The following is a 22,477-nucleotide window of genomic DNA, read 5'->3' as shown; positions in this document are numbered from 1 at the left end:
TGAAGCAAAGTGTATAACGTGTTCCACCTGGCACAGTGCGTATAGGAGGTTCTACCTGGTGCAATGTGTATAAGCGGCACTACTGTGTGGTATAATGTGAATTGGTACTATTATGTGGCCACGCCCCTTCTCCATTAAGCCACGCCCCTTAATTTTGCCGCACGCACTGCCTACACTTTAGGTTCTAGGAGGTGGAGAACCAATTCACTTTCTACCAAAGGGCACCAAAATGTCTAGTTACAGCTCTGCTGCAGGGTGCCCTGCATGCTACACAGCCCAGCAGCACGGTCACCCCATACCCCCCCCCCACCCACCTTGCAACAAGTTTAAGATTAATCAGAACCTTAATTCCGATGGGACCCAGAAAAGGACTGGTAGGACCCCAATTTTTAAAGGTTAGTGGTCCCTGGGACCCACTTTTTTTTGGGCTCAGCGCGATCACTGTGTCTACTCAAACAATCAGAAACAGACTCCATGAGGGTGGTATGAGGGCCTGACGTCCACAGGTGGGGGTTGTATTTACAGCCCAACACCGTGCAGGACGTTTGGAATTTGCCAGAGAACACCAAGATTGGCAAATTCGCCACTGGCGCCCTGTGCTCTTCACAGATATAAGCAGGTTCTCACGGAGCACATGTGACAGACGTGACAGAGTCTGGCGACGCCAAGGAGAAAGTTCTACTGCCTGCAACATCCTTCAGCATGACCGGTTTGGGTCAGTAATGGTGTGGGGTGGCATTTCTTTGGGGGGCCACACAGCCCTCCATGTGCTCGCCAGAGGTAGCCTGACTGCCATTAGGTACCGAGATGAGATCCTCAGACCCCCTGTGAGACCATATGCTGGTACGGTTTGCCCTGGGTTCCTCCTAATGCAAGACAATGCTAGACCTCATGTGGCTGGAGTGTGTCAGCAGTTCCTGCAAGACGAAGGCATTGATGCTATGGACTGGCCCGCCCGTTCCCCAGACCTGAATCCAATTGAGCACATCTGGGACATCATGTCTCGCTCCATCCACCAACGCCACGTTGCACCACAGACTGTCCAGGAGTTGGTGGATGCATTAGTCCAGGTCTGGGAGGAGATCCCTCAGGAGACCATCCGCCACCTCATCAGGAGCATGCCCAGGCGTTGTAGGGAGGTCATACAGGCACGCGGAGGCCACACACACTACTGAGCCTCATTTTGACTTGTTTTAAGGTCATTACATCAAAGTTGGATCAGCCTGTAGTGTGTTTTTCCACTTTCATTTTGAGTGTGACTCCAAATCCAGACCTCCATGCAGGGGCGTATCTACCCATTGGACAGGATGGCACTCGCCAGGGGCGCCAGCCGAGGAGGGGCGCCACCCGCCGGTGCCACCCGTGGCCAGAGGGCAGAGTGACGCCCGGCAATAAGCACAGCATCCTTCTCGTGGGAGGGCACCTGGCAGCTTTGAACAGTCAATTTGTACCTGTGTCCCCCCGCAGTGACACCCGCCAGCGGCAGCTACAGTTACTGGCAGCGGTGTCCAGCACTGCGCACCACATACGCTATAGAAACTGTAACTAAACTACAGCTTGCAGCAAGGGCTGTTGGGAGCTGTAGTTTAGTTACAGTTTCTATAGCGTATGTGGTGCGCAGTGCCGGACACGCTGCCAGTAACTGTAGCTGCCGCTGGCGGGTGTCACTGCGGGGGGACACAGGTACAAATTGACTGTTCAAAGCTGCCAAGTGCCCTCCCACGAGAAGGCAATACAAATACATATAAAAGGTGGCACTCACGAACTTGTATACAAACAAGGGTAGATACAGCTTTTCAACATTTAGATTCATTCAATTTTCATCAGGATAAAGACATTTGACCCTATATTATATACAAGTCTGAGTGCCACCTTTATATTTATTAGTATTGCCCTGGCATGGGAGGGTGCCTTCCTCCTCAGATACACAGCAAACAGAGTCTTTATACAGCATAGATCAGGTGGCACTCCATGGTTTCTACAAGCACTGAAAGGGTTTACTCCCGCATACCGTCTCAAGACCAAGTTGGGCTTTTCGTCAGGATATATAATAAATCCTTTCACTGCTTCTAAAGACCATGGAGTGCCGACTGATCCTTGCCTTATAAGGTCCCTGTTTGCTATATATATATATATAGATATATATATATATATATATTGCAAAGTACAGTGTGGCACTCCCAGTAAGCGTATATACAAATTGCTCCGGTGCCCTGCGTCAGTCAGAGCTGAGAAGTATAAATGCAGAAGATTGCTGGCACTCTCAGAGACTTGCAAAAACGACACAGATGCTGTAGTTTAAGGTCAACGTTTCAGGGCCTTGCCCTTTTATCAAGACTAACTAAACAGACATAATAAAAATAAATTTATACTTTACCGATAACACCTCGTGTGCAGACGACCGCCGCTCTCCGGGAGACCCGCTGACGTCATGGGCGCGCGCTGGCGCCGGCGACCCGGCGTCTCCAGGGGGCGTGGCAAGGAAAATGTGTAACCCATCACCATGGGAACGAATGTAGGGGCGCTGGAGAGGGACATAAAGAATAAACATGCAAAATGAAATGCACAAGGAAGCAGCATTGCTGTGCAGCAAATAAGGGATAGTAACAATATTGTTGAAGTTATGATACTGAGGATGAACAATCAGCATAGTATGGATATACACACAAATGTGTCAGCAAATAAGGATATGCATAAGAGAGTAATAAAAATGAGGAGAATAATCATTAAAGTAGGCTATGCAGTAAGAGCTATAAGCAGAAATTACTTATTTATAAAAAGCAAGTGTATGACAGCATATCGTTCAAGCCAAACGGTTTAACTGTTTGGAGAGTATGGATCCAGCGGGCTTCTCTCTGTAGCAGAAGGCGACCACGATTACCCCCTCGGGCATTATCTGGGATTCCGTCAATCATCTTATATCGGATGGAGGCAAGGTTATGATGAAAATCTTTAAAATGACGGGCAACGGGTTGGTCAGACCCACGTCCCTCCAGGGCGGCCCGTATACTGGAGCGGTGTAACGCAATGCGCTCCTTAAACTGTCGTATCGTCTTGCCTATGTAAAGCAACCCACAAGGGCATTTGATGTAATAGATGACGTACCGACTGGAACAGGTAAACGATTGAGTGATGTTAAATTTTTTGCCTGATCTAGGGTGGAAAAAAGAGTCGCCGGTTTCCAGGCTGCTACACGTAGTGCAGCCTAAGCACTTGTAGTTACCTGCCTTACGCGAAAGGAAATGCATCGGCACTGTAGATTTCATCTTTGAGATGTCGTTGTGGACCACAATGTCCTTAATGTTTTTACCTCTGCGGAATGAGGGTAAAATCCTAGACTTGCTCAGTCTCGGCAGCTGTTTATCATGTGAAATGATGGGCCATAGACGTTTTGCTGTTTTCATGGCTGTTTTGCTGGAAGGAGAGAAGTCTTGAGGCCAAGGAATTCGGTCCTGTGGCTGCCTTTTAATGGTGGTCTCTAAGAGAGTCCTGCGGTCCTGCAACAGTGCTCTCTCCTTCGCTTTCTTCAGGTAATGCCATTGGTATCCCCTATTGACCAGATGTCACGTAAATTCCTCAATAGGGGATACCTATATATAGAGAGAGAGAGAGAGAGAGAGAGAGAGAGAGAGAGAGAGAGAGAGAGAGAGAGAGAGAGAGAGAGAGAGAGATAATACGTATACAGATTATATATATATATATATATATATATATATATATATATATATATATATAGTGGCATGGGAAGTGAGAACAGGGAGGTGACAACATCCCAGCGGGAGCTGGAGGGCACACACAGTGTGTAAGGGGCACTACTGTGTAGCATAATGTTAATAAGGGGCATTACTGTGTAGCATAATGTTAATAAGTGGCTCTAGTGTGTGGCGTAATGGGTACAGCTGTGTAGCATAACTTGAAAAATTAACATTACTGTGCAGTGTAATGTGAGTAAGGGACACTACTGTGTGGTGTCATTTGAATTTGGAGTACTTTTCTGTGGCCACTCCCCCTTGTTGGCACACATGCCTTCCATATTTGAAATATGGGGGGCGCCAGTCCTATACTTTGCCAGGGGTGCTCGGACTGCTAGATACACCCCTGCCTCCATGGGTTAATAAATTTGATTTCCATTGATAATTTTTGTGTGATTTTGTTGTCAGCACATTCAACTATGTAAAGAACAAAGTATTTAAGAAGAATATTTCATTCATTCAGATCTAGGATGTGTTGTTTAAGTGTTCCCTTTATTTTTTTGAGCAGTGTATATATATTTTTTTATTTTTTAGTTTTATTTTTATCTCCCCCTCTACACCCGGTACCAGTGATCCTGTGAACGTGTGGAGGAGCTGTATGAGGCTGCTGCTGCAGGCGAAGGCACCAAAATGCCGCTAAGCCCGCTCTGACGTAGCCCCTCCCCCTGTAATGGCGCTGGAGCTACTAATGGGGGTAATTCTGAGTTGATCGCAGCAGCAAGTTTGTTAGCAATTGGGCAAAACCATGTGCACTGCAGGGGGAGCAGATATAACATGTGCAGAGAGAGAGTTAGATTTGGGTGGGTTATTTTGTTTCTGCGCAGGGTAAATACTGGCTGCTTTATTTTTACACTGCAATTTAGATTTCAGTTTGAATACACCCCCCCCCCCCCCCCCCAAATCTAACTCTTTGCACAGGTTATATCTGCCTCCTCACTCAACTCAGAATTACCCCCACTACTGTTTATACTGGCCATGTCTTCCACACCATTTGTAGCCTCACATAAATGTTTGGTACTGTAACGCCAGCGGGTCCTCCCCAGAAGGAACCCGTGCGCCTCACCCGCACAATGAACCGGGGGACCCCCCAAGCAGGGCTCCCGGTTTGTACTCGCCACCGACGATCACCTTTAGGCTTTGTTAGGGGTGTGCAGCATGCTGCGGCTGCGACAGCTAAGGCGCAGTGCCCCGCTGAACAAACAGCCCCTCAGGAAGCGGCTCTGCACCTCACGAGGCTGGTGGCAGAATGCCGGCAGCACGCTGCGAGCTCGGTGGCTCGCATCTGTTCCCACTCCATGGGTGTCGTGGACACCCACGAGTGGGAATAGCCTTGGCGCAGCAGTTGTGATCCCAGGGTCGGTATTCTGACCACCGGGATAGTAACTACATCCCGCTGAAAGAGGTGCTGTACAGAAGTGGACCATCTCTCTAATGTACAGTACATTACAATTATCGGTCTTATCTAACCAATTCATATCCTAGAAGTAGAATCAACTTAACAAAATATTTATTGCAGGCAATTATCAAGTCACATCTGACTGAAACTCTAAATGTTTTCAAAGACCGCAACGGAATATACATTTTAATAGTAAACAGTGCTTTGATGTTTTCGTTAAAACTATATTATCTGTGACATTTAAGAAGCCTGGTCACTTTATATGTAGTTGTATTTAGCAATGCCATCAACTTCATTGGAAGAACGTAAAAGGCTTTCTTTTGACAGCTGGAAGTAAAATATAATTACTGCTGGTTGTTGCTGAATGGTCGTCTGCTGGGAAATTCACAACCATAAATCACTTTTGGATCAAATAAAACAATAAAAGCAGAGTTACTGTCTTTGAAATAATTATTAAAAGAAAACCATTTTAAAAGAGCAGAAAACACTGGAAGTTGCAGAAACGGGAATGGGATGGCCATATGTTTACAGCAGCTAAAACAAAGCTTTGAAAACGATATCAATTGAAATGAGCAAGAACAGATACTGCGGCCTTGTAAGCTCCAGGCATTTGTATTCAGAGCTGCGTTTTATATGCCATTTTCTCCTGGTGCACACTGTAGACTAGGAAACTACTCTATGCACATATTGCATGTCACCTAGATCGCTATGGTGATTCTATGGGCTAAACAATATTCACCCTCACAGTCAACTAGCAACTTCATTACAGCAGAGGCACAAAGTAGCTCATGCCTCAGCTATGTCCCTATTACACAATGATGGGAACTTCTATTGCTCATGATTATTAGTTACGTAACAATATATGTTTATTACATGTGTATAGAACTGTGCAAGAAACTAATAGATGATTGGAGTTCGACTTACATAGAATTTGACGGCAGAGAAGAACCAAATGGCCCAGCCAGTCTGTCCTTAAGGGTTCGAGTATTAGGGATTGGGCAGCACAGAGGGTGTCATGGTTAACATTACTGCCTCACAACCCTGAGGTCATGAGTTCAGTTCCCACCATGGTCCCAACTGTGTGGAGTTTGTATATTCTCCCCATACTTGCGTGGGTTTCCTCCGGGTACTCCGGTTTCCTCCCACAATCCAAACAGGCGCCCAACAAAATGAACCCTAGTGTGTAAGCGTGTGCATGTGGTAGGGAACATAGACTGTAAGCTCCACTGGAGCTGGAACTTGTGTGAAAGGCCAAATATTCTCTGTAAAACACTGCAGAATATTTGTGCGCTATATAAATAACTGGCAATAAATAAACAAACTTAAGGTTGGTTTTAGTGTTTTGGGTTATAGGCCCTACACACTTGTAGATAATACTGCACGATTTGAACGATCTCGTTCATTAATGAACGAGAACTCGTTCAAATCGTGCAGTGTGTATATACCAGCGATGAACGATGCGCGTCCCCGCGCTCGTTCACCGCTGGTCTATCATCGCTGATACATGCCAGGCAATCTGAACGATACCGACATATACAATGTGCGGTATCGTTCATTGTGTATGTATCAGCGATGAACGACACTCACGATAACGACGATCCTCCGCCCCGCCGCCTGCACGCCACGCCCGTCCGTCCGTCATCAGAGGAACTCCCGGCCGTCACTGAAGAGGAGCGCAGCCACAGCACAGCCAGCCGCAGCATCGTGGAAGAGGAGCAGCGTGTCTTTGGTAAGTATAGCACAGTGTTCCCACTGGCCACCAATGTATAAAACACTGGCCACCAATGTATAAAACACTGGCCACCAATGATACACTGGCCACCAATGAATTTAATAAAATCCACTGTCCACCAACGCATTATGTCCCCCGGCAGTGTGCATGCAGCATGTGTTCCTAGTACACAGCATGCATATTGATATGCTGTGTACTGAGAACACATGCTGCATGCACACTGCCGGGGCACAAACCGCTGCCCACCAATGTATATAATATATCCCCTGCCCGCCAATGCATTATGTCCCCCGGCAGTGTGCATGCAGCATGTGTTCTCAGTACACAGCATATCAATATGCATGCTGTGCACTAGGAACACATGCTGCATGCACACTGCCGGGGGACATAATGCATTGGTGGGCAGGGGATATATTATATACATTGGTGGGCAGCGGTTTGTCCCCCGGCAGTGTGCATGAAGCACACCCATGGACTCTACGTGGACAAGGTGACCGAGCCTCGTGTCAACATAGGTAAGTATGTATGAATGTAAGTGTGCATGTATGTAATAAAGTTGTACTGTCACGGTGTGTGTGTACTGTTTTTATTTGGGTATTTTTCTTGTAGTAGAACTACAGGTACCAGCGGGCCCGTTTCCCCCCCGCATGCTGGTACTTGTGGTTCTCCAAGTACCAGCTTGCGTGGGAGGCTTGCTGGGACTTGTAGTTCTGCTGCAAAAAACAATATTCTTTTATTTGACACAAGGCTATCAGCCCCCCATCCGCAGCCCATGGATGGGGGGGGACAGCCTCGGGCTTCACCCCTGGCTCTTGGGTGGCTGGAGGGGGGGACCCCTTGATTTAAGGGATCCCCACTCCTCCAGGGTACCCCGGCCAGGGGTGACTAGTTAGTGATTTAATGCCCGGGCCGCAGGGATAGATATAAAAGTGTCCCCCGGCTGTGGCATTATCTCTCTGACTAGTGGAGCCCGGTGCTGGTGTTAAAAATATGGGGGACCCCTACGCTTTTTGTCCCCCGTATTTTTGGCACCAGGACCGGACGCAGAGCCCGGTGCTGGTTGTTAAAATACGGGGGATCCCATGTCATTTTTCCCCCCGAATTTTTACAACCAGGACCAGCTCAAAGAGCCCGAGGCAGGTTATGCTTAGGAGGGGGGACCCCACGCAATTTTTTTCAGGTTTTTTATTTTTTAACACTTTTGTGCCGTCCATTAAGTCGAATCCAGGAAGCACACTATCGTCAATTGGTCCGTTTTTCGACAGCGGGACTGTCGAATCCGTTTTTTATTGAATATGTTGAATTATTGACATATTGTCATTATGGGGTATTGTGTATAGAATTTTGAGGGAAAAAGTGTTTTTTTTCCCTTTTTTGAATAAGGTTGTAATATAACAAAATGTTGAAAAAAAGTGAAGCATATATAAATATATATTTACACAGGAGCAAAGGACTGCCACTCCAGGAAAGCAGAAATCAAATCACAGTTATATACACATCACTGGGCTAATCTGCTTTATTAAGGTACGTTTTTGTATTACATATATAACAAGTCAAAACTAAATCACGCAAATTCACGTATCCTGTATTGTCAATTTTTAAACAGGCTTCTGATTTTCATCCACTGAATGATTTCCCTGCAGTGTCCTCCCGATAGAGCCGTACCACAAGCTCAATGATGCACATTTAGAGAAAACAACTCTTTTAATACGAGTATATGTGTGTATATATACATCTAGTTTGAGTAACACAGCATAGAGGACTATCACTGGTGCCTCCGAACAGCACACACAGAAAGCTGCTAGCCGCCGCTCGTCAGATACTCCTGGTCTGAGACCGCACACCGTCAGGTCAGCCAAAGAGACGTAGTACGTCCAGTGTCCCACTATCATGCCAACATGTTTCGTCCCAAGGACTTCGTCAGGGGGTGTGACACCTCCTTTTGGCTGACCCGACGGTGTGCGGTCTCAGACCAGGAGTATCTGATGAGCGGCGGCTAGCGGCTTTCTGTGTGTGCTGTCCGGAGGCGCCAGTGATAGTCCTCTGTGCTATGATACTCAAACTAGATGTCTGTATACATATACTCATATTAAGAGAGTTATAAGTCGTGTACTCATTGCCTGCAGCCTCCATTTGTTTTCTCTACATATATATATATATATATATATATACACACACACACACACAAACATTTTTATTATGTTATTTTGTGCATATATATATATATATATATATATATATATTTATTTATATTTTGTAACATGGGTATTGTAAATAAGGACTCGTAGGCAGATTTTCAGGTTATAACCACAGTGTCTTTAATGATATCAGACACTGTAGCACAGCATACACAGGCTTGGGCCTGGTCACAGAGGTACATAGAGAAAATAAACAGACAAACATAAAAGGTCAGAGCAATTCCCATACTGAAAAGTAACTCTGCTGCAGTGGCTTGCAGCTACACATACCATGGTCTCCTGGCACGGCCAATGTCCACAGCGCTATAAACTCAACCCAGCTCACTGGCATCTAACAGGCACCAGCACAATGCATTTTGGGTAAGAGGGATATTTAAACCCCTTTCGTGCTCCTGACTTCCTGCTGTCTCTGGGTGAGCATGAAATCACGGACATCTGTTTCTCCAGCTGCAGCTGTGCAGAATGTGCAGGACTTGTTTTCTTCTCCCTCAGAGAGCCGATTCCACCAGAATGTGGGCATTTGTGGTGAGACACAAGCTCTCTCACCACGATATATATATAATTAGTTGAACTTATTATATCTGATTACTGTGTTAAGTTCTGATTTTAATATTTTAAAATTAAATCTCACCTTTCACAGAGACATGGATGCAAACCGTGAGTTCTGGGCTGGATTCATCGATCTATACCAGACCAATGAGTGCTTGTGGCGTGTGGGAACAAGGGATTACGCCAACAGAGGAATGAAAAATCTGGCATACCAGCAATTGGCCAGGTACAGCCTTGTCCAAGATAGTGGTGCCGACATCAAGTGGGTGAAGAGGAAGATCCAGAATCTGAGGACAGTATTTCTTAAGGAGCACAGGAAATACAAAGATTCCCAATGTTCAGGAGCGGGGTCAGATCAAGTCAAGAAGCCAACATTATGGTATTATGACTTGATGAAGTTCGTATTGGATGAGGAGCCTTCGAGGACAGCGCGGAGCACGGAGGAGCCGAACACGCCCGAGATGTTCGAGCCTGAGGAAGGGGAGAGTGTGGATCCGGTAAGTGTCCGCACAATACAGATGTCACTGTTTCTTGTTTAATTTGTTGCCTTATTATTTTCACATATTTTTCTTAATTTTTTTGGATAACTCAGCTGTCTTCGAGGGAGCTGGACGTGGAACCTGCAGTGGATGAGCCGGCAGACCAAGCCACTGTAATGCCGGAGCTGGAGGAGAGAGGCGGCGATGGGAACGCCCCAGCCTCTGGCTAGAAAGAGACGCCGGCCGGCTATCCCTGGAAGATCTGTCTCGTCCAGCAGATCAGATACAATTCTGAGGCAGGCAGAGGAGGTCCTAAAAAACAGGCCGGATAGATTTGAAGCTATTGGAGACCATTTAGCCTGTGAGTTGCGGGAGATAAACCCCACTCAGCAAAAATACGCCCAGCGTCTGGTATATGCCATTATATCACATGGCCAGGATGATGAATTGACCAACCACAGTGGCGTTGTGTTAGATACCAGACAGGTGCCTAGTACATCTTATGCCCCTCCCCCAACTCACCCTCCCATGTATTCTGCGCCGGTAATTCCTCCTCAACAATACCCCACATATCCTGCTCCGGGTTACCAAATGCCACAATCCCCCTTCCCTGGCACCTCTTCAGGTGGAGTGTTCACCACTCTGTTGAGTGCACACTCCACTGTCCAAGGCGACCAAAATTTTTAATCAAAATGTTTTTGAATTTTTGAATTTGCGTTTTTGTTTGCTGTCTTCAGATTTGTATTGACCTTCTTCATCCAATATGTTTTTTCTTGAAGTCAATTGTACCATAATGTTGGTTTTCTACACTTCATTTGACCCTGTAATAGAACGTTGGGAATGCTTTTATTTCATGTGCACTTTTGAAATACTGTCCTCAAATTCTTTTACTTCTACTTCATCCCAAGTTATGTTGGCACCACAGTTTTTGCTGCACTGTATCTGGCTAATTGTTGGAATGCATGATGCCTCTATTGGTGTGATCCCTGCTGTCATGGCACTCATTGGCTCAAAAATCGATGAATCCAGCCCAGAATGTTTCTAAATGCCCAGTATTTAAATGAAGCTGGATCTTTCAAATCTTTCATCAGACATTGTTCAGTGTGTATGCACATAATCGTTCATGGGAAATCTTTCATCTATCAATGAAACGATGCGCGGGGCCGCGCATCGTTCATCGCTGGAGTCTCCACACTGAAAGATATGAACGAGTTCTCGTTCATTTATGAACGAGATCGTTCATATCTTTCAGAAAATCGGCCAGTGTGTAGGGCCTATTAGAGCTGATTTAGCATTTCAGCTAGTTTATATTAACTTCAGCAGCACAGAATGTAAATGTCCAACTTTCAGATAAAAACAAAAATACGTAGTTATGGTAGACTTACCGTCAATAACTATTTCTCCTAAAGTCCACAGTATCCCCAGATAAACATTGGGATATGAGGTAGCGTCAGCGGATTGGCACCAACGATCAAAAGCTTTCGACCTTCCAGAATGCAACAGGCCAGTCCCCTATATCCCCACCTCCTGGCTCAGGCAAGTCAGTTGTTTCCCAAAGCTCAAGGTAGGAGCATCATAGAGAGAGCCCTAATTAGGCGAGAAGAACACACATGCACACCCTTCCATACAAGAAGGAAGAGGTTAATAGGTGAAAGGATCCTCAAATCAGGTGCGTCAGGGTGGGATCCCTGTGGATACTGTGGACTTAGGAGAAATAGAGTTACCCATGGTAAGTCTACCATAACTACGTATTTCTCCTGCAGGGTCCACAAATTATCCACAGGATAAACATTGGGATGTCCCAAAAGCAAATTTAGTGGAGGGGATGCTCCTGATTGGACAAGAGAATCCTTCGCCCAAATGCTGCGTCCTGAGAGGCAAAGGTATCAACAACATAATGATCTGATGGCAAGAGACAGAGGTGACTGTTCAATATATTAATCCTTCTGGATCTCTCTGCAGCATTTGATACCGTGGACCATGGGCTGCTGATTGAGCGACTGATACATTTTTGTGGACTGGATGGCACAGTCCTAAGCTGGTTTAAAATCATTTCTCACAGCGAGGTCACAGAGTATCGTCTGGAGTATACTCATCACCATCAGTGCCATTGCCATGTGGTGTCCCACAAGGTTCTATACTATCCCCCATGCTTTAATACCAGCAGATGAACGGTGGCCGCCGGCAATGAAGCGGGAGCACACATTAGCGCTCATCATCAGGGCATACAAAACAAAACACCAAAAGCGAGCTGCTTTCAGCTCAAAATCTCCCAGTGTGTATGGGCCTTTAGACACCACCTTAGGAAGATAACCAGATTTGGTTCTGAGAACCGCTCTATCTGGATGAAAAAATCAAAAAAGGAGGGTGACATAACAATGCCCCCAAGTCTGAAACTCTTCTAGCTGAAGCAATAGCCAGAAAAAAGAGAACCTTAGCTGTCAACCATTTAAGATCCACTAGCTTCAGGGGTTCAAATGGGGCAACCAGAAGTGCCTTTAGGACTAAACTTAGATCCCAAGGAGCTGTAGGAGGAACAAAAGGAGGTTGGATGTGAAACATTCCTTGGAAAAAAGTGCGAACACCTTGTAGGTTAGCAATTTTCTTTTGAAACCGTACAGTCAATTCTGACACCTGAACTCTCAATGAAGCCACCCGTAGACCTTTGTCCATTCCTGCTTGAAGGAATGCTAGGGCTCTGGAAACTCTGAAAGACCTAGGGTCAAATTTCCTGTCACTGCACCAATGAATATTGGCTTGCCATATTCGGTAATAAACGCGAGCTGAGGATGGTTTCCTTGCTCTGAGCATTGTTTAAATGACCTGTTATGAGAATCTTCTTGCCTTCAGGATGGAAGTCTCGAGATCCACACCATCAAAGACAGCCGGATCCAGGTGCTTGTGATAGCAAGGACCCTGAGACAGTAGATCTGTACTTTGAGGGAGTAGGAATGGAGTATCCACCGACAGCCTCCGCAGATCTGTGTACCAATGTCTTCTGGGCCAAGCCGGAGGTATGGGTATCATGGCACCCTTTCCTTGTTTTACCTTTCGCATCACCCTGGGCAACAGGGCGATCAGTGAAAACACATAAGGATCCCAGGGCATCCACAAAAAGTCACTCTGGGATCCTTTGTTTTTGACTCGTATGCGGGAACTTTGTTGTTCTGATGGGAAGCCATGAGATCTATCTCCGCTTCCCAGTTTAGGACTCCCGGAATGAACACTGCAGACAAGGCCAGATAATGAAGTTCTGCCCACCTTAGTATGCGGCTTACCTCCTTCATTGCTTTTTGGCTGCAAGTTCCTCCCTGATGATTGAGGTACGCTACTGCCGTCGCATTGTCCGAGCAAATTTGAACTGGTTTCCCCTGAAGACTGTCCTTTACATGATTGAGTGCCATGCCATGTATATGGCTGAAGTTCCAATATATTTCTTGGTAGGCGACTTTCTTCCTTGGTCCACTGCCCTTGGAAACTACTTCTTTCTGACACTGCACCCCAGCCCTGAAGACTGGCATCCGTTGTCAAAAGCTCCCAATCTGAGATCCAAAAGGGTCTCCCTTAGCCCAGATGGGATGTCTGTAGCCACCAGGCTCATAGTCTAAGTTTCTATTGAGCATACTCCACCATGTCAAATGTCTACACCATAGATCCTATCACACGCATCACTGAGTGAATGGATAACCCCTTGATTGCGTAGCAGCTCCTGAATCCTCAACTGAATTATGGATATTTTGTTCAGAGGAAAATTTACTCTCTGAAGACCCGAATTCAATACAGCCCCCAAGCGTGTCATCCATTGTGACGGAACCAGGGACGACTTTGCCCAATTTATGATCCAAGTGTGTCTCTGCAAACAAGTTATTGTCTGTTGCAGATGACACTGAAGCAATTCCTGAGATTGCGCCAGGATTAATAAATCGTTGAGGTATGGAAAAATCCTTATCCACTGTCGACGGAGATAAGCCGCCATTACCACCATAATTTTGGTGAACACTCTTGGGACTGTAGCCAGTCCAAATGGTAGGGCCTGGAACTGAAAGTGTTGCTGGGAAGATAGCAAACCTGAGATAGCATTGATGGGACTGTGCTATAGGAACATGCAGGTAAGCATCCTGTATATCCATGGAATCCCATAAAATCCTCCAGCTCCATGGCCAAAATAATGGAACGTGAAGTCTCCATATGAAAACGAGGCACCCAAATGTACTTGTTCAGTACTTTGAGATTGAGTATGGGCCGGAACGACCCATTTGGCATCTGGACTAGAAACAGGTTGGACTAAAAACCTTGTCCTCATTGCACAGGAGAGACTGGAATTATCACTCCTGATTGAAACAACTTCTGAACTGCAGAAGCCCTGGCCTTTGTTTCCACTGAAGACGGGCTGGTACAAAAAAAAAACCCCTATGTGGAGGGTGTTTCTTCAAGACAAACACATAACCGTGAGATGCCGCTTCTTGCACCAAGGCATCTGTGGTGGACTGCTGCCAGATCCATGCAAAATTAAGTAGTCGGCCTCCCACCCTGGGATCTCCCAGGTGGAAGCCCACACCATTAGGCCCAATGCATTTTAGTCTTACCAGACTTGTCAGATCGAGACTGTTTGCCATAACCCTTTCTCTTAGCTTTTCCCTGGGTTCGAAAGAGCCGAAAAGCTGGAAATCTAAGTTTGGATGTGTGTGTGGAAGGAAACTTCACTTTCATGGAGTCTGCTTCTGACTCCAAAATACTGTATAATTCTTTAACGAAAAGAATATTTACAGTAAACGGCAAAGGCTCTAGAACCTTTTTGGATTTTGAGTCAGCCTTCCATGTACGTAGCCAAACAGCTCTGCGTGCTACTAATGCTGAGGCTGATGCCTGAGAAGCAATAGTACCCATATCCAAGGCTGCTTCTTCCATAAAAATAGCTACCTGTTTAATATGTGCAATATGAGATTTTTGCGCTCTAGATACCAATGAAAGATCATCCTCCAATGCATCAGCCCAGGGTGCCACTGCTTTTGCCATCCAGGCTGAAGCCATGGCTAGTCTTACAATTGCCCCAGTCAAAGAGAAAATGTATATTTTTTTAAAAAACATATTTTCCAATCCGTAACATCATTTAATGATGTTGAAGGCAGAGGCAATGTAGATATTCGCACCAATCGAATGACATGCTTATCTACTTTGGGAGCCACCTCCCTTTTTAAACAGTCCCCAGCTGGAAGAGGATAATGGGAATTCAATTTCTTTGGAATTCTAAATTTCTTACTGGGCGTTACCCAAGCCTCTTGCATTATCTCCATCAGCTGTTCTGACCCAGGAAATGAAGCATTGACCGTTTTGGGACATTTAAACACAGGTGTCTTAGATTTTAACAAAGGCTCTGCTGCCTCCTCTAAGGATAGAATGGCTTTCATAGCACTAATTAGCTCAGGTATATCCACTGAGCTGAGACCTTCATCCTCGTCTCTGTATGCAGACCTGGAATGCGATGAATCCTCATCCTCCGACGAGTCCCCATCTGAAACATGTGTAGACTGTGAAGATGTTGTTTCATGTCTGTGTGATTTACTTTCCACAGGCCTTTCAGCCTGTTTTTGTTGAAAGGCTGCAGATTCCTGGACTGGATGTGATAAAACCCAGGGCAAATGTTGCATGTAAGGGTTAACAGGGTAACCTATCCCCGGTACAGGAGCTGGCATTATCCGCTCAGCTATATTGGATAATGTCTGTGTAAAGGAAGCCCACGGGGGTTCAACTTGAACCTGTGCCTGCCTTGGATTATTAAGAAGGCTTTGGTGAAAACTAAACAATTTGCACATAATCAATTTTGAACCAGATCCTGAGAGGTTAACCCAGCTTTGAAAGACAAACATGAAATTAGTGTTGGTGCTGCTGTGGAGAGTGTATCCTCCTCACCCCTTGCCTCTCTTAGACATGATAAACAAATCACACACCTGTACGGTGTTAACTATACAATTTGTGAATGAAATCACTTTAAAACTTGTTAAAGTGACACACAATCCGATCCCGGTATATACACAGAAACTGACAGAAAAAGTTAAGTCAGCAATCACACTGGCAATCAGCCACAGGTTATACATAAGTATAATAAGAAATATGAGCACATATTCAACTACAGATACATTTCAAGTATGTAGGAGAAACATTTTACTGCATTACTTTATATAGGACTTTAAACGTATTTAGTCGCACAGCAAAAGAAACAGCAGCAATAGTTTACCAACTCATATGCATCAGGCACTTATCCAACTACTCGTACTTAATGGTAGGTAGAGACTTAGGGGGTATATGCAATTCACTGCGAATCGCGGCAATTTTTCGCCGTTTTTTAATTCGACTTAATTCGACAGGTGAATTCCGGAAGGTGGCTGCCGGAATTCACCATATTCAATGAAAAACGGATTCGCCAGAACCGCGGGCGAAAATCGGCCGATTTGGCGGATTTTGCCGCGATTTTAAAAAACGGGAAAAAACCCGGAAAAAAAAATGGCGTGGGGTCCCCCCTCCAAAGCATAACCAGCCTCGGGCTCTTCGAGCTGGTCCTGGTTCTAAAAATGCGGGGGGAAATTGGGCAGGGATCCCCCGTATTTTTAAAACCAGCACCGGGCTCTGCGCCTGGTGCTGGTGCCAAAAATACGGGGGACAAAAAGAGTAGGGGTCCCCCGTATTTTTAACACCAGCATCGGGCTCCACTAGCTGGACAGATAATGCCACAGCCGGGGGTCACTTTTATACAGTGCCCTGCGGCCGTGGCATCAAATATCCAACTAGTCACCCCTGGCCGGGGTACCCTGGGGGAGTGGGGACCCCTTCAATCAAGGGGTCCCCCCCCCCCCAGCCACCCAAGGGCCAGGGGTGAAGCCCGAGGCTGTCCCCCCCCCCCATCCAATGGGCTGCGGATGGGGGGGCTGATAGCCTTTTGTGATAATGAAAAGAATATTGTTTTTTCCAGCAGTACTACAAGTCCCAGCAAGCCTCCCCCGCAAGCTGGTACTTGGAGAACCACAAGTACCAGCATGCGGGAGAAAAACGGGCCCGCTGGTACCTGTAGTACTACTGGAAAAAAAATACCCAAATAAAAACAGTACACAGACACCTTGATAGTAAAACTTTATTACACACTACCGACACACACATACTTACCTATGTTGACACGCCGACTGCCACGGTCTCCGACGATCCGAGGGTACCTGTGAAAAAATTATACTCACCTTCCAGCGTCCAGAGGTACATCCACGTCGAGAGTATAATCCACGTACTTGTTAAAAAAACAAACCGCAAATACCAGCTCCATACCGGACTAAGGGGTCCCATGCTTTCACATCAGACCCCTTTCTCCCGAATGCCGGGACATCACGTGACTCCTGTCACTGAAGTCCCTTCAGCCAATCAGGAAGCGCTACTTCCGTGGCGCTCACCTGATTGGCTGTGCGCTGTCTGTGCTGTGACAGCGCATCACAAAGCCGCTCCATTAGTTTCAATGGTGGGAACTTAGCGGCTAGCGGTGGGGTTACCCGCGGTCAGCCGCTGACCGGCGGGTGACCTCACCGCTAGCCGCTAAGTTCCCACCATTGAATAAAATGGACGGGGCTGTGCGATGCGCTGTCTGAGTTCAGACAGCGCACAGCCAATCAGGTGAGCTTCCTGATTGGCTTTAGAGACCTTTGTGTGACAGCTGTCACTGACAGGTCTCATTCGTGGAAAGGGGTCTCATGTGTCAGCATGGGACCCCTTTCAGTCCGGTGGCCCGTGTGTTCGTTTTCTTTTTTTGCCAAGTACGTGGATGTATCTCTGGACCATGGCTGAGGTGAGTATATTGATCTTTTATTTTCAGGTATCCGTGGATTCTACATGGAGAAGAGGACCGATGTCGGCGTGCGAACGTAGGTAAGTATGTGTGTGTCGACGTATGAAATAAAGTTTTACTGTCGACGGTGTGTGTGTCCTGTTTTTATTTGGGTATTTTTTTCCCAGTAGTACTACAGGTACCAGCGGGCCCGTTTTTCTCCCGCATGCTGGTACTTGTGGTTCTCCAAGTACCAGCTTGCGGGGGAGGCTTGCTGGGACTTGTAGTACTACTGGAAAAAACAATATCTTTTTATTATCACAAAAGGCTATCAGCCCCCCATCCGCAGCCCATTGGATGGGGGGGGACAGCCTCGGGCTTCACCCCTGGCCCTTGGGTGGCTGGGGGGGGGAGGGCCCCTTGATTGAAGGGGTCCCCACTCCCCCAGGGTACCCCGGCCAGGGGTGACTAGTTGGATATTTAATGCCACGGCCGCAGGGCACGGCATAAAAGTGACCTCCGGCTGTGGCATTATCTGTCCAGCTAGTGGAGCCCGATGCTGGTGTTAAAAATACGGGGGACCCCTGCTCGTTTTGTCCCCCGTATTTTTGGCACCAGCACCAGGCGCAGAGCCCGGTGCTGGTTTTAAAAATACGGGGGATCCCCTGTCAATTTTTCCCCCGCATTTTTAGAACCAGGACCAGCTCGAAGAGCCCGAGGCTGGACCTCACGACATTTTTTTTTAAGGATTTTACCGTTCCAGCAATAAAAAAAATAAATAATAATAATATTTTTTTTTAAAATATAAATAATATTTGTGCCTCCCCAAAAAAAAAAAAAAGTACCTAATCCCTTCTAATATAAATAGATATGCTATTCCTAAAAAAAAAAACACCAAAAAAAACATGTTTAAATTTTTTTTTATTGTTTTCACCCTCCAAAGTGTGGCGGATTGAAAATGACGAATTTGCTGTCTAAAAGCACTGCTGTCGAATTTCCAAACTTGAATTGAATATGCTTTGGTCGAATTGCAGCACTTGTATCATTGCAGAAAAGTCGAATTTGCAAAAATTCGAATTTCAAAAAGTCGAATTTTGAAAGTCCGTTTTTTGGTCGGAAAGCACTGAATTGCATAGGCGAATTTTTTTTTTGGTCGAAAATGACCCGAAATTCGACAATTTCGGGAATTCGACCGCAATTGCATATACCCCTTAGTGCTGTATCAACCGGCTCAGGAGAGTGGGATACAGGGAGACTTCAACCCGCTTACAGGATCAATCAATACGTTAGTGAAAGCTGAGTGGATCCAGACGCCAATAGTGTACACAAATGTCCAGTGAACCTACAGTGAACACAGAAGCCTAAGTGAACACCGACGCGCCAGTCACACAGCTGCCTATGCTGCGACTAGGTCCCATACAGAAGCGGGAAATCAGTTCATGGCGTGAAACTCGGAGGAAACTGGTCATTAATCGGGGGGAGGGGCGACCAGGGCAGCGTCTACTCCCCACTACTGACATCAACCCCAGGGATCGCGTCCTTACACTAATCCCTGGAGCCTATGATCCCCGAGGCCTAGCGCTGGTGCACCCGAGGTGGCAGCCGCGTCAGCAACTGTTCGATAGTCTCCTTCAAGAAAACAGTGTGGCTGTGTCTTGCTTCTCCCCCGCTAAGCGGAACTGACACCTTACCTTCTCCCCGTGCTCCGAACACAGCCTGGTAATGTCAGCTGGACTTGCTAGTACATGCTACACAGACACCCGCCGAAATAGAACTGTACACGTGGGTAAGTGTTGTTGCGACCCGGTTGTTTGAGCATCTTTCTAAGGTGCGTGTAAGACACTTTTTAGAAAACTCGCTCAAAAAACACAAGACCATAAAAGTAAATTAAATAACTAGCTTATGGCTGCCAAAATCAGCAGCCCAAAGATCGTGGTCCGGATCCTGCCGCACCAACAAAAATACTGAATTGCCTGAGCCAGGAGGCGGGGATATAGGGGACTGGCCCGTTGCATTCTGGGAGGCCGAAACCTTTTGATCGTTGGTGCCAATCTGCTAACGCTACCTCATATCACAATGTTTATCCTGTGGATAATCTGTGGACCCCGCAGGAGAAAAAGTATGTATGAATATGGGGGGCTACAGCTGTACAAAAAAAAAAGCCTGTGAACACATTTGTGCTGCCTTAAATAGATCCCTGGGAGATAACGGAGGGAAGAAACCCATGAAGGTGGTGGAATGGGTAGGTTTGTGCAACAAATGAGTCAGGGGTTTCCCCAGTTGTGGGCAAATCTAGAAGGCTGGTTACTCTCTCAGGTATCCTGGAACACTTTCCCAAAATCAGGAGTCTCCCCTGGCAAACGTGTACTATCAGCATACCAGGTGCCCCGAGTCCTTTAACTACAAAGCTCAAACTACTACTATTAATATAAACCATTTATTCATATAGCACCAGCATACTGTGCAATGCTTTCTATACAAGTCATATCTTGATGTTTTTTAATCATACTGTAAATACTTACTGATCCCACTAGCACGGATGTACCTTCATACACACTATGCTTGGAAGGCCTGTGCCTCTTTAGCTCGAGGACCTTCAAGAATAGTGGGGAATGCAGATACCTGTTGTTCTACTACATTTGCAGTGTAATTTCATGCCAGCCTGATTAGTAATGATAACAATGGCAGTCAAGTCATAGGTAATTTACTACTTCGTCTTTCCAAGGTTTCCAACAAAATTTCAGTATTTATTTAATCAGGGACTCTCCAATTTGTGAAGGACCCTTTTCCTGTTGCTGCATATATGGAGGGGGGTAGGACGTATTAGATTTTGCCTTCATTTAATGGCCGTTAAACACCTCAGCTTTAGCGTAACATCGCCCCTCTCTTGATGGTTACTGTGGGTAATGAGATTTGAAGCAGTGGGACACTTACCCTGTAATTATCCATCAGCACAGCTAACCATGGCTTTATGGTCTTCATCACATCTAAAAGCAAATGTTTTTCCACTTCAGATCCATTATTAAAGGTCAGGTTACCCACATGGATTGATCTCCTTACTTCTGACAGTCCCAAAAAAGAGCCAAAGTACTCCTGGTCTGCAGGCTCCTGTAATTAACACACCGGATATAATGAAGTCAGAGAAACATCATGGTGCACACTTTCAGATTAATTGCACTTACCAAAAAGTATCATACATTTACAATCCAAAGCAAAACATGAGAATACTTGAGTTCAACTAAGGATATTTACAATTGAATTAATTTGTTTATGCCATTGCATAAAATCAGACATGTAAATGACATAATTTGTTCACAAGGCATTGCTAATATCTAGGTGTATCTGTACAGCAAAAGGCATTCATGACGCAACCTTTCGGGAATGATCGTACATATACTAGGCTGGTTATGCAATGACTCTAGCAAAAACAACAAAGACCAGTTTTAATTACAGCTGGGTTATTTGCCTCATGACCCGTGATCATAATATGTAAAGATTAAAGTAAATGAGATGGTCGAAACTCAGACTGTGAAAACCAGTAAGTGGCTTTGCTTCCATTCAACTAAAAGGTCACATTTTATACAGTACATAGGAAGCACATACTTCATTTGTAGCCACTTTCATGTTTCAGAATGCAATTAAATTTAAAAAGCGTGTCAAATGGTTTTATGTAGAAACGGACACTTCATACAGACAGAGCACATGGAATTTGGATTTTCAGGTCGATCTGGGGGTCTGTTGATGTGCCAAGGACAAAGGGCCGGAACTAACTCTAGTGAATGCACATTATTACAGATGACCAACGGTACGTTGCAACTGTATTAAATAGTGCTTCATCTTTCTTTGCAGCCAGCATTTAAAGGAAGAAAAATGTATGTAATCCATCCCAAAAAAAACCCTAATGCCAGAAATATACAAGTCATGGTGGTGAGCTAATACAGCAGCAAAGCACATTGTGGACACGTGGTGCGAGCAGACCTACACATTAGTGAGATTACTTATGGAAAGTGGGTGGGACTCAGTTTAAGTGTGGCCAATATGTTAATGCAGACATACAAAGTGTTTATTTTAAATATTTATCTAAATATTAATATTAACAGAAAATATAAAATGTCACATATCCGAATGCACAAAACATTTTGTCATTAGAGTAAGGGCCAGCCCAATAAAATGTGCCTAAGTTCCTATAACAAATATAAGAGCAATCTAATTATTACTGTATTATCCTTTATTTTTACAGCACCACAATAGGTCCGCAATGCCTTGCAACGTCCATAAACAGAATGAGCAAAAGAAGAAAGTGGCTTACAGTACAGAACATTGCAGGACCATGCACATGGTTTATAAGCATTGTTGCGACAGTAGTCCTAATACTTTAAATCAACACAGGGTGGTAGAACCCAAGGGAGAGGTGCCGTTGTAGAAGTGGGGGAGGAGATGATGGTGTAAGTGAGGGAAGGAAAAGCAAATGAGGGAAGAGGGCCCTGCTCGTGAGACCTTATAGTGTAATCCAATAAACAAGCATAAAAAAATATTTTTTACATCTGTTATTTTAAGAAGTGGTTAGCAA

General features: G+C 45.5%; 1 protein-coding gene across 4 annotated transcripts in view; it reads right to left on the bottom strand.

Annotated features, from left to right (window-relative positions):
* CPVL (carboxypeptidase vitellogenic like) overlaps nucleotides 1-22,477 on the bottom strand; it is a 392,151-nt gene that overhangs the window by 136,085 nt on the left and 233,589 nt on the right. For 3 of the 4 annotated variants that reach the window (XM_063921970.1, XM_063921966.1, XM_063921968.1), the window contains exons 11-12: nucleotides 20,842-21,015; nucleotides 2,378-2,524 (exon numbers count right to left, since the gene is read on the bottom strand). In XM_063921970.1, the coding sequence (XP_063778040.1) occupies nucleotides 2,378-2,524; nucleotides 20,842-21,015 (321 nt within the window). The remainder of the gene's footprint in view (nucleotides 1-2,377; nucleotides 2,525-20,841; nucleotides 21,016-22,477) is intronic. The other variant, XM_063921969.1, reaches the window with a different exon arrangement.

The sequence above is a fragment of the Pseudophryne corroboree genome, chromosome 5 (genome assembly GCF_028390025.1).
Source record: "Pseudophryne corroboree isolate aPseCor3 chromosome 5, aPseCor3.hap2, whole genome shotgun sequence".
Classification (NCBI taxonomy): Eukaryota; Metazoa; Chordata; class Amphibia; order Anura; family Myobatrachidae; genus Pseudophryne; species Pseudophryne corroboree.
This window is presented reverse-complemented; position numbering and strand designations above follow the sequence as displayed.